The 16,718-nt window shown below is 45.9% G+C and overlaps 1 protein-coding gene across 3 annotated transcripts in view; it reads left to right on the forward strand.

Annotated features, from left to right (window-relative positions):
• LMX1B (LIM homeobox transcription factor 1 beta) overlaps positions 1 to 1,286 on the forward strand; it is an 82,522-nt gene extending 81,236 nt beyond the window's left edge. For all 3 annotated transcript variants that reach the window (XM_066333013.1, XM_066333011.1, XM_066333012.1), the window contains one exon: positions 659 to 1,286. In XM_066333013.1, coding sequence (XP_066189110.1) covers positions 659 to 816 — 158 coding nt within the window. In that variant the 3' untranslated portion in view covers positions 817 to 1,286. The remainder of the gene's footprint in view (positions 1 to 658) is intronic.
• Positions 1,287 to 16,718: the final 15,432 nt, after the last annotated feature.

The following is a 16,718-nucleotide window of genomic DNA, read 5'->3' on the forward strand; positions in this document are numbered from 1 at the left end:
GATTAAAACCTTTGCAGAGCCCCCAGGACCTGAGCTAGAGCTTTTTCTGGTACCTTCAGTGTTGAAGTAAGTTGAAATCTTAGTTGCTAAGGGAATTAAAAGGTGCTGTTCCAAACCAGCCCTAAAAGTGTGGAATTTTCTGAAAGGAGAGCACATTTACAACAGTAGCTCACCTGAGGCCAGGGAGGCTGGGTCTCTTCCTGGGTCTTGTCCCACTGGTAGAATTTTTACCTTGTGTGCATATGAAGACCAGTATGATTATGGCCTTAGACCATGCTTCCCTGTCATGGGCACTCAATATTTGGTCCCACCTTTCTCGGCAGTCCCAGTGCTCCCATGGGTGCCAGAGCCTATGGAGAAGTCGGGGACCTGTTCCTCCCCAGCACCATTTGCTCCCGTTGTCAGCCAAGACTCAGTTTTGTGCTGAAATTCACATTAAATCCTGGCAAGTCTGCGCGTGTTGCTGCCAGCTGACCCCTGTGGGTTGATTTCAAACCCTCCTCCTTGTAGGTCAGACCCTCAGAGCCAAGGTTAACCTGTGAGCAGAGGAGCAGGAGTGTTGCTGGTGGCTGCAGCGTGCAGCCTGTGAGCACCCGTGTGTACTGTGTCCTCCCCTGGCCGCGCAGCATCCAGCTTAACGTGTACATTTCATTTGCAGGAAACGACTCCATTTTTCATGATATCGACAGTGATACCTCTTTAACTAGCTTGAGCGACTGTTTTCTTGCCTCTTCCGAAGTTAACTCCATGCAGGCTAGAGTAGGAAACCCCATTGACAGGCTGTACTCTATGCAGAGCTCCTATTTCGCCTCATGAAAATAAAGAAAACTAACAGCCGGCGTGTGTTTAGCCAGTGACTTTTCCAGTGCAGACTCTACAGCCATATGTTGCCCAGCTCTTCCTTCACAGTGACTCTGCTGCCTCTGGACTGCAAAGAGGGATTTTTTAGGAAGACTGTCTCTGTTTGCATATATGTGTATGTATGTATATATATTTTAATACCTACATACATACATATATAGAGACACAAAACACATCCACCCGTCCCATACCCTTGATTCCCAGCTGGCGCCAGACCACGAGACAAGCACAGAAGGAACAGAAGAACCTGCTCGTCCTCAGCCTTTGATCTGGTTTGGTTTGAGCTCATCATCTTAAAGGAAATGGATTTTGTGGAAAGCTAGACCTTTTCCTCCTCTCTCTCCTCCTTCTTTTGGATGTCTAAACTTTTTTTTTTTAAGCCACTGATACTGACATCAGTCAACCATATGACAAATAAATCAAAGAAACTGGAGATTCCTCCTTTTCTTACTGCATGATTCATGCTATGTTGTGGATAAATTGCCATTTGAACTGTGAGAAGTTAATGTAAATGTGACGTTCAACATTTGTTTCCTTTCTACACTTTTTCTACATAACCTAGATCTGCTCATTAGTTTATAGCCCTTATGCATATGATGCTGAGTAAACTGGTTAACAGTATTTGTGGAAAAAGCCAGTGATTTCAGAGTAAGAAAGGTCTATGACCCTGGAGGGGAGATGCATGTTAGGGACAGAGGCATTTAGGTTAGCATTGATCGTAAATAATTAAAACTAAAGGTGCTTACAAGACAGATTTATTTAATTTTTTCTGATGTGTGAGATTAAAACATTAACATTTGTTTGTAAGTATTGCAGTGCCAAATTTCAAATCTAGACCATGATTGGCAAACAAGTGTTTTTCATTCTGTTCTGTTTATTTGTTTTGCATGAGGCATAAATGTGCTGTTCTCTATTGTCCATCTGGAATAATCGAGCACTCCTTTAGTTACCTTGCCTCAGCAAGAATCAAGGATACACAGTTCTAGACTGAAACACCAGAAGTCCTGAAATGTGCACCAGCCAGGAACAGGAAACTATGAAAGAACTTACATTCAGGTATGTTGAGCTGAGATTTTACCACGGCCTGCAGGTCCCCCCTGCCAGAACTCGTGGCTGTGGTGGCAGCTGACTGATCAGTGCAAGAACAGGTGCACCAAGAGAAGGGGATGGCCCAGCCGAAGGCTGTCTCTGATGCTGAAGTTTGAGCATTTGTCATATAGATTTTCGTAGGGCATAAAGTATCAGAAATAATAATAGTATAGCTATAAATATTGCCTGGTGATAATTATAATGTGGAGAAGCAGACAAGTACAGTCATGGCTCTCAGTGGAGAAAACTTCGTGGGGAATATTTGCCAGGGTAATATCAGTAATTATAGGGTGTGTTCAAAATAGAGCTCATGGGGAAAGATTGGCAGGATAGGCACTTTCTTAAATAAATACCTTTAATATATTGACCATAATAGCTGAAAAACAAGTCCAAAGCTTTGGTTAATCTAACTCCTCCAGGCTGAGGACTGGTACCAGGCCAGCACTGCAGCGTCCCTGTGGGGCTTGGCATCTTCTGTGGGATGTGGGTCTCCCATGGAAGGGGAGGCCAGGGCAGGACCCCGTAGCCTCAGCACCCGGGGAGGGAGCAGCCCTGCTGGGGGAGCTGCAGCCTCAGCCCCGGGGAGTCCTGCTGGGAGCTGAAGGTGCCCTCCTGGTGTCCCAGAGGCACGGCTGGCAAGGACAGGATGATGGGACCAAGGGAAAAAACACCTTTTCCCCCAGCATGGAAGTGTGCACTGAACATGTTGGAGGTTTCTTGAGAAAGCCAAGTTTTATCTGCAGGGTAAGTGCATAGGTTCTCACTTGGGAGATGACGGGAGCACCGTGGATGAGGCTCTGTGTGTGCACATGTGTGTCTGTGTGCGTGTGTCCATGTGTCCGTGTGTGTGTCCATGTGTGTGTGTCTGTGTGTGTGTCCGTGTGTGCGTCCGTGTGTGTGTGTCCATGTTTTCATGTGTGCGTCCATGTGTGTGTGTGTGTCTGTGTGTCCGTGTGTGTGTCCGTGTGTGTGTGTGTTTCCGTGTGTCCGTGTGTGTGTCCATGTGTCCGTGTGTGTCCGTGTGTCCGTGTGTGTGTCCGTGTGTGCGTGTGTTTCCGTGTGTCCGTGTGTGTGTCCGTATGTGTGTGTGTCCGTGTGTGTGTCCATGTGTCCGTGTGTCCGTATGTCCATGTGTCCGTATGTGTGTGTGTGTGCAGTGCAGGGGCAGAGCACAGTCCAGGGGCCGCCCTCCCACTGCCGGCGGTGCAGAGCCCGAGTGCCCTGAGTGCCACACTCAGCCTGGGTCAGGGAAGGGGCTGGTGGCTCTGCGGGGGTCCCAGGGGACATCGCTGTCCTGTCCCTGTCCCTGTCCCTGTCCCTGTCCCTGTCCCTGTCCCTGTCCCTGTCCGTGTCGGTTCCAAGCACTGCCATCCCCAGGAAGGTGACTCTGTTGTGTCCATACGCTTTGCCTGGTGACCATTCCCTGCTTTCTGGCAAGGATGTGCTTTCAACTGAGTGTTGTGAGCCCCTGGACATATTTTGAAACTGAAAGGATTTTCTTCTCTTACCCATTCGGTTCAAGTACTTTTCCCTTTCCTTGTGTATCAAAATAAATAACAATTTCCTTTCTCTCTGCATGATAGCAAGCATCTATAAAGAACTCAGGTGATCCTCACTGCTTGCAGGGCAGAAGCAAGCAGGTTTCATATGGCACATGTAAACATTTGTCATTTGTCACCACCGATCCTGATGGATTCATCGTTTCCCTCCTCTCCCCTCTGCTGTGCTACTTTACAGTCATAGAAAAGCCTCTCAGATGTACCAGTTTGTAGACTCCTCACACAGGCACAGCCTTGCTTTATTATCTCATTACTGGCAGGATCAAAAATGGCATTTTTGGTGTTTACAGGGACTTACATGAGAACTATAATGTGACCTACAGTGTGGAGAACTGCCTTGTCCCAACTCTACCTCTGCATCTGGGATGGATGTTGAAAAATAATCCATCTCCAAGGAAAAAATCAGATATCCCATTTTATAGCTGAAGTATAATCTGTTGATTTTTTTGGATGACTGTTTGCCAACTTTTTTTTTTTCATGCTTGTACATACTATCTCCTCCCCCTTGGTGTGTCGTATGATGATGCCTTAGCTGTTTGTTGCCCCGTGTTCTGCCACCTTTGGAGCCACATACACACACACATTCAGGCCCTTGGCATGTGTAACCTTTGCCACGCCATGGTGGGCTGCTGCTGGTCCAGGGAAAGTGCACAGGCAGGATTTCCAGTGGGCCTGCGATTGCTGGCAAAGGCCAAAGTTCATTAAAGCAAAATAAATGTCACTTTCTTTTCGTGGAATAAATTATCCTACTGGAGTGTGATCATTGTGGTTTTAACCTGGGACCTTGCAGTAAAAGATTATACAGCAACCTCTGACCTCTTTGATTTCTGCTTTACTCTTCTGTTGTCAAGGGAATGTCCCCGATCAGGTGAAGGGAAAATGTTTAATGGGCCATATCACAGCAATATCTTACATTGAGTCAAATTGATAAACTCTTGCCAAAAATTCTTAGCATCTGGCACTTCCACGGAAACCACAAACAATGATTGCTCATATGGGAGCTCAAAGGCTAGAGGTCATGACAGCAGTTTATTACATGCACCTTACACTGATCATTTTCCCTAGGAAATTAACCCCTCTCTAATTGAAGTGCATCAAGTGAGCTCTTCACAGTGTTTCCATCATATTGTTTTGGCTAATCAAGGAATACGTGTGCAGCTAAAGTGGTGACAAGATGCAATTAAATGAAAGATGATTGATTAGGTTTCAGTGTGCTCAATAATGTATAAAAAAGGTGATTGTGAGATCAGAATGAATCTGCTGGGTACGAGCTCAGAGGTCCTTCTTGTGCAGCTGCAGGTCTGTGACTGTGGCAGAGTTCCCAGCACCCACAAAGGGTTTCTGAGCTGCCTGGTGCTGGGTCCCAGCTGGGCTCTGGGACAGCAGCACCTTCCCCTGGCACAGCTGCCTGCTGAGGGGATGACTGTGGCCGTGCACTGCTGTCTGCAGACCCTCCTTATCACTGCACTCTGGGGCAAACCCTGGGCTTTCAGGCACAATACTGAAGACAATTATGTTGCTGTAACTAAATGGTGGTGGTCGCACTCAGTCATATTGAAACATGATCCTGGGCATTATGATCTTCTTTTTTTCTTTAAACTCTGTCATCAAAAATGTGCAGATCACTTGGCCCAGGCACAGTCACCGGTGCCTGAGGCGTAGCTCTTGTTGGTCACACACTAGCGGCTGAGTGGATTTTTCAAATCCACCCTGCAGAACTCAGATGATCGTTACCAGGTCCTTTGAAGGGTCGTTGCTCAGCCACCTCACTGTGCATCATGTCATAGGGAAGGTCCTTCATGCCAGCAAACCTTGCAGAGATGATGTGAACCCACTTCCCTCTTCCTCCTGTGCTCAGGACTCCCTTCCAGTTTCCTTAAGGGTCAGAGGTATATCCCAAGCCACTGCCCCAGATACTCCAGTGAACCCGACTCTGGGATGCTGCTGGGATGCTGCAAGCTTGGGTTTACAAGAGCATCTCTATGAAGCCTGTCATAAGTACTCTGTCTCTTCCTGAAAGTCACTAGAAATGAGCAGCAGAATCATGAGGAAGGGAAGGATTCTCACAAGCTGGAGCTGGGTCACAGCAGTGAAAGGACAGAGGCAGCTGAAGCACAGCAGGCTGTGGGAGCTGGAGCCACTGTACCCAGAGCCTCAGTGTTTCAGATCATGCTTCACACAGCCCCGTGCCCACCCCACCCCATGGATTTGTGACCAGTAGCTGCTCCCAGCATGCAGGTCCCTCCACAGCCCCTCCCTATGGCCTAGGGGCACAGGGCAGGGCTTCAGGCACCGGTGCTCCTTGCTTAGGGATGTGCTGGGGCATTGGCTTGCCTGAAGTCTTTTTGCTCCGGTGGGGTTTCAACACGGTCTTGCTTCTCTGAGGCCGATCTGACTGCGCTGGTGGCTGTTTTCCTCCTGGTGGCTGCAGCCTGGATCACCTTGGCTCAGTGCACTCTGGTTCTGTTCAGCAGCAGCTGTGAAGGGGCTGCCAGATACTTTGCATTGGGAACTCTGTTTTTAGGTGAACACCCTATTTTTTAGCTGTGTATGGCTGTATTACTTGTATATTTATATATTCTGTATTTATGTTATTGAAATGTAGTATTTTGTAGCTGTCTGTTACAATTTGTTTAACTTGTAAAAAATATGACTGTGCTCTCTCATACTTAACCAGCTCCTTTCACTGTAGATTCGCTGCTCCTTTCCCTCCGTGTTGGAAACAAACCACCATAATGTATGTAGGTTGGAATTTTTTTAATTTAATTATTTGTCATTATTAAATTATTTATTAGTGTTTTTAAATTTCATTTCACTTCAGTTTTTTTTCCTGCCACCTTTCTGGCAGCTAAGATCCATGAGTTTCTCATGCATCATGTTCCTTCCCACATGTATGTGCACACACACACACACACATACACACACAGTCTAAACAAAAACAGAAAAAATGAAAAAAAAGAGAGAGATTACACTTCAGTATATTTGTAAATAAAAGCAACCTGTAAACTAAGCAGGACTTTCTCTCAGTGTGCAGTTCTTTCTTTGCTTTTGCAGACTGAGAGTGTGTTCTCTGTGAGCTGGGGCTGGCACCAGTGTCCCCGCAGGCGGGAGAACCCAGGGGAGGGACAGCTGAGCAGGGTCTCAGGGGGTTTAGTGCTGTGGAACTGGAGCCCAGGCAGCCTGGTGGAGGGACACAGCAAGGGTGATGGCAGAGGCTCCTTTTGCACTGGTTTTTGGCCCCTGCAGGGTGAGAGCTGTTCTGTCGGGATGGTGACGGACTGTTACACACCCTGTGTGCCCAGACGCAGGGAGGCAACCCAAACCCAGCCCTGGCAGAGAGAGGAGCTGCTCCGTGGGGATTTCAGAGACCCAGTGGGATCTTTCCTGTGCAAAGTGCATGCAAGGGCAGCCTGGTGCTAAAGCAGACCAAAGTGTGTAATGCAATGGATTATAAAGCATCCATCTAGTAATGGCAAATTTGAGACTAATATAAAATGATAGATACTTGCTGGTGTCTCTTGGGCCGTGTAAACATAAACTCGGAACCTCAGCTGAGGTTTGGTCTGGTCACAGCTGATTGCTCATTGCCATTCCCTGGGTCCAGAAACACCACATTTCTTTTCTATGCCTTGGACATCAAGTCACAATTTCTATCAAAGCATGCAGCTTTCCACATAACCCAGTATCACCAAGCGGGACAGCCCTGTTCCCACCCCCGTGCCATTTCAGCATATCCCTGTAGCCCTTGTGCAGCAAGGTGGGATCACCTACCTGGAGAAGCATTCCCCAGCCCTAAGAGGCCTTGCCCAGCACTGAGGACAGGGGGTATCCCAGGGTGCTGCCACCACTGAGTCTCTCCCACTGCAGTTTGCATTAAGGTGACACCACAAAGGGCACAGCACATCAAGAGGTTGTATCTCAGTGACATAATAAAAATCAGTTTAAAATCTTTTCACCTTTTTTGTTCTTAAAAGATTCACATGTGATTGTGAGCACAGATTTCCTTCCTCAAACTCTCCCCAAGGTCAGGGAGGAGGCACAGCCCCAAGTCCCACCTGAGGGCTAGATCAATAAAGCAGTTTTGCTCCTAGTTTCATTCCCTTTTGCTTTCCAGCTCCAAACTGCATCATCCTGTCCCACTCACACTGGTTATTGGTGGAATGTCACTAAGGAAAAATGAATTGCCATTAGCAATTGGATTCACCTAAGTCAGAATTAGCTACTCAAATATTCATGCTCTGTGTGCATCTAATATTCATGAAGGAAGAATTAGAGTTGCCCTTAGCCATTTTTGAATCTCCCCCCAAAAATAGGTGAAAGGAATCACAAAAAATGGGAGAAAAAAAAAAAAAGATGAATACATTTGGGGCTTGCTGTTGTGCATTGTTTGTGTTCTGTTTCTCTTTGGTGTCAGTGAGACAGAATGGAGACTGATTTATGTGCCACAGCTGTAGCAAACAAAAGAAGAAGAGACCAGGGAAATGGCTAGAGGTAAAAATGCCGGTGCAAGGGGCTAAAGGCCTGCACCTGGGTACTGCTTCCCATGCAGCCTCCCCCGCCTTGGAGCACCTTGTAAAATCAGATTATCTGCTGGACACAGGAGTTCAAACAGCCCTTCAAAAGATTTGTCTTAATAATTGCTGCCTTATCTTAACTTCTGGTTTTTTATCAGCCAAACTGCTGCTGGGAGGCAGATCCTGAGGATAAGGTTCTGTCACTCTTAATTATTATTACCTCTTATAATGAAAACACATTTGTTCATCCTCCCGTGCACTTGGAAGTGGTGTAACAAATGAATGTCTAGTGTTTTATCAGTATTTTTAATAACACAAAAGGAATATTATGAGTATGATCCTACTGTATAAATGATTGTACATCAAATGCTATGAAATAGGTGGCATACTTGCTTCTCATTTATTTATTTTCAAATATAAACCAATTACTCAGTAAGAATGAAACACATTTTTATGTCCTCAGAAAACCGTTCTTTCCTGAAAACCAAATTTTGCAGATAAGATGCTGTAGGGCTATTTTCCATCACAGAAAGAACGTGATAATTAGCCCCAGAACCAGCAGGTACATTCTGAAATGAGGTGATAGAAATGCTATTTCTTTGTTTACTTATGATGGGAAAATGAAACAATTCTCTCTGAAAGCGTACTAATGAATATGGCCTGTAGTATTTGTCAAAGCTACAGCCACAATATGCAGTCTTCAACTGGTTTTTCTCATACTTCTAGAACTAAATATGAATCACTTGGATAAAGTGATAGCACAGTGTCAGTTGTGTGTGTGAAGATCTCAGATTCAGAAAAGATCTGCACATCTCCTTGGCCTGCAGCTCCTTGCACAGGTCTGATTGTTCTCACAGCCATGGCCAGGGGCAGGTGCTTTTGTCACAGACAGCTCAGCGTGGCTCTTGCAGCATCACCAGGTGAGCAAGGCCCAGGGTTGGACATGGCCAAAGCTGCACCCCAAACTGCAAAGAAAATAAAAGTGGAGAATTATATAAAGCACATCGTGAACTAGAGCAATGCACGTTTCACTGCACTGAGTGATGATAGAGTCTTTGTCTGGACTTACACTAACAATATTTGATCTTTAGGTAGGAAGAGGGCATCTCATTCTCTCATCTTTAGCCAAAATGTGGAAGTGAACTGGTATTTCTGTATGCCTATGGGATGGTGCATCCACAGGAAACCATGCAGGGATCCAACACAGCATCTGCTCACTCCAAAATCTTCTTGCCATCCCTTGTGCCTGCTGGCAGATAGGACAGATCCAGTTCCTAGAAGCAGCAGGTAATGATCAGACCCTGGCATAGTCAGATGATGTCCTAAGCAAAAAGGATTCCGTAAGACAGGGCAGATAAAAGCAATGTTTTATGGCAAGCCTTTAGCAGCTGACAGGAGGGACAGGCTGGAGCTGTACATAAAGCACAGGAGCCTGGCTCAAACACCTCATGTCATCCATCAGTGACAGAGATTTCTGTCACTGTCATGGGCTTCTGTGTCCCCCCTCTTCCAAACAAATTTTTCCATATGCTGTGATATTTTACTTTTAAACAGGCTTAGGAAGAATTTTTGTCAGAGTTGGGCCATTTTTCCATTCAAATTACTTCAGAAAAGGGTAGGGCACTTAAGGGTTCCTTACAGCTTTCTACCTGAAATACTATTTCCTGAATAAACAATCAACCTCATTTGGAGCTCAACACTGTTCTTCTCCAAATTATTTTTAGCTCTTTTGCTGCTTCAGTTCAGTGTTCAAGACAATATTTTGGCACGCTGCCTCCTCCCCTCAGGTGGTGGGGCCCAGGGAGCCCATGCAGGGAGCTGGAATGAGGAAGGTGAGGAGACCTGGTCCACAGAGAAGCAGAACTGATCATGCATTGATGTCTACCTCTGTTCATGGCATTTTGGACTGAGCCTGGGGAGAGCACCTCTCTGCTTTGTGACCCTGGCTGTAACCAGACACTGACCCTTTCAGCCATGAACTTCTCTGGCCCAGCCGTGGGGACAAGTCCTGTCCATCGGGTGGGACAAGGACCTTTCCCCCGAGCAGGGGAAGGCACAGGCTGCTGCTCTGCTCTGCCACTGCAGCAATGATGTGGATCACAGAGGTTTTGTGGGCGGCTTTTTGGCGGGTTTTTCTTTTGTTTTTCTGGAAGATGTTTCACAGTGAGCCATCTGTATTATTAAAATCCCGCACAGGACATGGGATGCCTTTGCCTTCTGAACACCCATTCTGTAGCTGCCCTCTCTGCTCGCCCCAGGGCGCACGGCAGGGCTGGTGTGTAATGGTCGGGAGCTGCACACTCGCAGACAGCCAAAATCTCCCCACCACACCCCTCCGGGCAGCAGCACCACTGAGGAGACCTAATCTGTTCCTTTGTTCAGTTGGTAAGGAGCACCCCGGTGTCCAGCAGCACACAATGAGTTACCCCGGTGAGATTAGCAGAGCTCCGTCCCTGCTGGGGCATCCCGTCACACCTGTGTTGGCAGATCAGTGGCGATAAGGAGCTGCTGATAAGCCTCGCACTGAAGTGCTCTCAGGGAACCCCGAGCATTCCCTTGATCTTTCTTTACACTTCAGCACTCTGCGGAAAGCTTTTGTTTTAAGAGAACACAGGTAATTATACTCCCGGTGGCAACCACCCCTCGTGCAGGACACAGCAATGGAACCTGCTGCACACTGAAGCAGGCAAAGCACATCGGACTAAAAACAATGAATTACGTAACCCTGGATAACAATTTTTTTTTCACTTCTGTAAAGAGGGAGAAGGCCCCAGGCTGTGCACTAGGCGGAAAGAACCCGAAGTGTGCTGAAGGCAGATTCTATCAGGCCGGCAGCTCCTGGGATGCTCCAGGGCTTCGCACGGGGCACAGCCCGGCTCTGTAACTCTATAACTCGGCTCTGTAACTCTGTAACCCGGCTCCCAGAGCTCCTGCTCCTGCCTGGCTCCTGGATCAGCCTCTCCGAACACACACTCGGAACCGAGGTCCCAGCTGTGGCTCATCCGCCTGGCTTCCAAGGGGTGCCAGCAGCTCTTCTCTGAGCCCCAGCGAAGGCTTTGTGTGCTCCTGGGATCACGTCCCATTCTTAAAAATATTTCTCTTCTCACAGCTACACCAAGAGTCAGTGTGCAAAACCCTGAGAAATGAAAACCCTAGGCAGGTGTGAAATGAATGGTTTTGCCAAAGACTGAGTGTCAGTGAGGGTCTGTGTGCTGTCAGAGAGCACAGCCACGGCAGGAGCCGGAGCCAGCCCAGATTTTAATTGCTGCCGTGACACAGCCGCAGCTCCCGGGACTGCAGCTCCTCACTGCCAGGACCAGCTCCTTGAGCCCGGTAAGTCCACAGCCGACCTCCATTGCTATGAGACTAATGCCTTTTTAATGACCAATGGCTAATAATAAATCAATAGCGCCATAAAAACCCCTAATAAATAAATAGATTTTTAATTAATAGGTAACTTATTAATAATGAAGCACTGACTTTAATTATACTTGTAGCAAAAAATGCCAGTTTCTTCACTTTCCTAATTTGTGAAACTTTCATGAGGCCTTTCAAGTACAGAAGATTCCTCTAAGACAACTCGAACATGCATGAAAAAGAACAGGCTTTTGAAATCTAATCTTCTCCTGCTTAAAATAGAGGTAGTGCTGGGCTGTTGACAGTAGGTCTCTGAAGACTTTCAATATACTTTTTATTCTGTGAGTCTGGCACCACATAGGAAATTAATTCAGTGACAATATTTTCATTAGATTATAACCCAAGTTCTCAATCTTAGGCACATTTGTATGCTTGTAATACATTCTAATTACTTGTAAAGAATAAGTCTGTGTGCTGGTTGGCTTATTGAATATATTAAATTAATGAATAAATAAATTTGTCTCCATGCTGGGAACGCCACTTGACATCAAAGCTTGCTGCAGGAGGAACCAGAAATGCACTTGGTTGTGGTTTTGGTAGACAATGTGATTTGTATTGTAGGTGGACTTTTATGTCCCTCACAAGAGCGATGAGTGAAAAAAGCATCTTTTATCCCTCAAAACAGCAGAAATCAACTCTGTGAAGAAACTGCTACTATTTTGTTTATTACCTTGTTTGTTTGTTGGTTTGGTTTGGTTTGTGTGGGTTTTTTTTGTTTTGGTTTGGTTTTTTGTTTGGTTTTTGTTTTTTGGGTTTTTTGGGGTTTTTTTTATGATGGCTCCTTATTGATTTACTCAGAAGAATTGCCCTTGCTGGTTCAGCTCAGCACCTCAAATTGTTTCCCTAGGAGCCCTCAGGAGCACTCTAGCACTTTCACATATTTTAAAGTTATGCAAGTAGGAAAGAAATAGCATATACATGAATGAAAACAATGATACTAGAAAAACATGTCAGATTTTAGTATCATGTGTCTGCTCATGTTGTGGACAGTATTTTTAAGAGAGCTATTGAGCCACTATGGTGGAAAGAACAAGTTTCTCTGTTTCCTCAGTGCAGAACTGTAAGAGGCTTATCTGGACCTCTCCTTCGTGGTGTGTTCATCAACTTGTTACATACTGAATTTTCTTTTCCTGGAATGATTTTCCTCTCTGGCCCATAAGAGAAAAAAGTGCAGGTCATGGCATGCAAGGAAGCCAACCTGGTGTTCTGGAGCCAGCCCTGCTCCCTGTAGCTGATCCTCTGGAGCACTTGTGCTTGCAGCAAAATGCTTCTCATTTCTCATGACAATTGCAGCTCTTGCAAACATCAAATTTTCTGTTCAATGGTCTTCCAAGATCTGAAATGTCACAGGTTCAACTCTTTTCCTGACAGTGGGATCCCTTGACATTAGGAACTATGTCTCCAGAGCAGCTTAGCAAGGACATGGGGCAGAACCCAAGGGATGCTGTCTCTCAGTGCAAACGCAAGAGAGATACAGAAGGGCAAAGAAAACAGGTTCCTGGTGCTGGAAGGCTGCTTTTTCAGGCAAGGGACTCGGTGGCAAGGCTGGAGCAAAGAAAGGAAAATTTCTTTTCCAGCCTGTTGAAATCAGAGTCCATGGAACAAGACAATGTGGTTTTCAGTGTTCAGGCTGCAGTGCTTTGTCAGAGAACTGTTCACCCATGTGAAAACATGTAAGCCTGTCAAGCTGCCAAGTGAAACTTTGGGTGATCGGCTGCGTAAGCGCTGGTAGCACAGGATAGAGCTGCCTTCGGCTACTTTCAATTACACACCCAATTCTTTTAAGACTTCTGAATATTTGGGAAGGGAGAATATGCAGAACTTGTTTGTTTACATCAGATTGTGCTGTGTTTTCAGGTTTCTTAACTGCTTTTGGAGCATGTGAGCACAGCCTAGCCCTTCCCCTTCCACATACCTGGCAGCTTTGTCAGGACAGCAAACGAATCCTCTCCAGGAGTCAGCAGCCATGTCAGACTGAAATTGTGCAGGGTTTCGTCATTTGGACCAAGTGGGAACTGGAGCAGAGACAGGCATTAGGGAGGCCAGGCTCTGCAAAGCAGACTCTGGGTGCTGGTGCTGCTGCGCTGATGCCGGGCTGGGCAGGGACAAGGCGGCAGCCACGGGCACATCTCCCTTTCATCCTGTACCAACTGCTGGAAGCGTGGCCAGCCTCTGCTGGACTCGGTGCTGGGCAGAACAGATGGGCAGTGCACTCAGTTTCTCTCTGCCCCTTTGAGCCAGGCCAGGCACCCAGAGCTGCCAAAGCCCCCGGCTGTGCCCCGAGAATCCCCCAAGGCTCGGCAGCCTGGCACCCTGCAGACAGCACCAGGGAAATTTGGCAGGGAGCTCTGAGCATTGCATCTTCTTCAGAACTGAAACGTTTCTTTCGTGGCTTGGGATGCTCTCAGACTGGCCTGTCTGTGCAAGTAGCTTTTTTCCACAGGTGATTGCAAGTGAGGTCTTTTGGATGAGGAACTCACAGAAGTTGACAGCTTAGTTATTCTGAATTTATATACAGCTCTCTGTTCAGCACCAGGGTGGTGCTCAGCCTGCCCTAATTAGCCCAAATTACCGTAGCTACAAAAAACAGGAATTGATTCTCATGGTACCTTGCTTATCTCTACATAGAGCTACTGCAAAGACATGCCCCTGAGGGCATCACAGTAAATTTCTGAACTTCAATTCACATGTTCAAAATGTTATTCAAACTTCCACATCAGATCTATTACTGCATTCAGTAATTTTCAGCTTCTAATAAAGAACTCTCTACCTTTCTTTTCTAATCTTCTAAAAACACGTTGCAGCATTCAGCTGATAGAAGGGGGATCCTGAGGAGCCAACCCCCCTCTAAATGACCAGAACTTTACAGCTCAGGGCTGCCTTGCCCCATGACAAACCCACCCAGCCTTGCTAGTGCCTGCTTTGGCCCAAAGCTGCTTTTCCCTTCATTATTTTACTCACCCACTCCCAAAGAAGCTGTGCCACAGTGGCAGGGAAGGCAGCCTGCTCACACTGCTGATGAAGCCATGCCTCAGTTAGCTCTCAGAGGGGAGTGAGTCTGAGAATTGGAGCTGGTATCAGCAAACCTGGAATATTTGTGTTTCTGTACCAAAAGTAACAATTACACCACAAGAAGAAAAGCAAACCTCTACAGAATAAGGTAGTAAGACCAAACAGGTTTAGTCAAAGCAAAGGTAGTGTTTTATTATTCATCATTATTTTGCTGTGTCAAATTTGATAACACTGGAGAAAGAAAGGACTTTTTTATTGTAGTGGAAAATATAACGGGCTGGAAAGGAAAGCCAACTTTCTGAGCACTGGGAAAAAAGTCTAGAATTATCAGTTTTGAACCAAATGCATTAAAGCTTTTATAAATGTGATTAAAGCTTTTATAAATGAAAATACATTGGTAACATTACTATTTCAGTGCAACTGAAAAGTAAATACAAAGCTTACCTGACATGACATTTCTATGCAAAAATGATTTTGTTTTATATTTCTGAATTAAAATTAAGAATATCTGAATGAGACCTATTTTTCATCAAAAGTGCTCTTGCAAAACTTCATTGTTCCAGATACCTGTTCTGATTTTCCTATAAATAAAAGTTGGCATGTTTTATGTTTCTGAGCCCTGCATGGGTGTGGCACAAACAAGATCTTATACATGTGAAAATTCAAAGGTGTTTGTGGCTTTTCTTTCCCAGTGTTTCAGGAGAATCAAATAGTCATTCCTTGCATTCTTTGGGCTTTTCATTTACCTTTCAGACTTGTTATAGCTGCTAAGAGCATGAAAAATGAAGCATGAAGGAGAGCACAAGATTATGTAAAATGATGAGCATCATCCCTGAGGTGGGCAGATTTCACAGATATGTCCTGTGTGACAGCAGCAGGCTGAGGAGAGCCTGATTTTGACACGCAGTGCAGAGGATGGTGAGTGGAGGATGCACGCTACAATCAACAACACCCAGTGAGATAAAACAGATGCTCAGTGTACACAAATGCCCATGAAGAGGCTCTCAGGTAAGGCATGCTCAGACAAGGTGCCCCAGCTGTGAGCACCACCCCACTGGCCTGGCCTCTGCCACACAGCCAACACCAGGAAATGTCCTGGGAGGAAAAGCTGGCACTGCCAGGGTCCAGCAGCAGTAATGGTAGAATCTGCTGGGTACCACTGGGAGAAGTGTCCCACTCTATCTGCCAGAGTCACACTTGGTGAGAAGGTGCTCCTCACAGGCTGGCTTTGACATTGCTAATACCAACACAGCCACTGCTCTTGGCAGCACTTCAGAAATTGTTCCTGAACAATTTCTCCAACATATAAGGTATAAATATTCTTTTCTTCCTATCAGTCTTGCAGGTCTTTATTGTACAAACACTGTGGCCAACAAAAGCAAAATCTTGCCCTCCAGTTATGCAAAATGCCTTCAGTGCCCCTGTGGCCAATTCCCTGGATGGTGATGGAGGGCAGGACTATGCTCCTCAGGGCACAGGGTCTCTCTAGCACTTTGTCCCTGCACACCTACTCTCAGGAAGAAAACATGTACCAGAGATCCCATCCTTCTCTAAGGAACCAGCAGCCAAAACTCCACAAGTCCCAATTCACATCCCGTGTTGGTGATGCTGTCAAAACCCAACTGTTTCTTGTCTCTTTGTTAAAAATACTCATGTTGTCACCTGTGGTGGCAAGTGAAGGACATGCCAACTCCTAGACCCCCAGTCTGGTCTGGAACAGGGGTTCACAGGTGTCATAATTTCTACTATGAAAGTGCTTTTTTATCATTAGCAACAACTTAGTTTTGCATCAGACCTTGGCCCCTGCCTTGTGCTTCTCAGATTGTACATAAATATCACATATGCATTAATTCCATCAGAGACCTTTAGGAATAGCTGCCATCGTAATTTTTTCTAAATTTTTGTTCTATTTTGATTTCATGTTGATGTGGCTATCAAAGTTTTACCACATCAAAGCAAATATTGTCTGTTATGATCAAAGTCCATAGGATTTCTAATGTAATCACTATCTAAAACCTGAAGCAAATATTATGGGAATGATTAGTTTGGCTTCAGGCAACTGAATTAGAAACAAAATTCCCATTGATACGCAGTAGCATTTTGGCACATAGGTCCTAGAAGCCCTCTGGAAATCGTGGACCAGGCCAGTGGGTGATGCACCATTTCAGCACTGTGCTCAGTAATTTTATCCTCAAACAATTTTAGTTAGGGGCACTCCCAACATCTATCTCACAAATTACTGGTGGAGTCACATCCCCTGCAGCAC

This window comes from Sylvia atricapilla, chromosome 19, assembly GCF_009819655.1.
Source record: "Sylvia atricapilla isolate bSylAtr1 chromosome 19, bSylAtr1.pri, whole genome shotgun sequence".
Lineage (NCBI taxonomy): Eukaryota > Metazoa > Chordata > Aves > Passeriformes > Sylviidae > Sylvia > Sylvia atricapilla.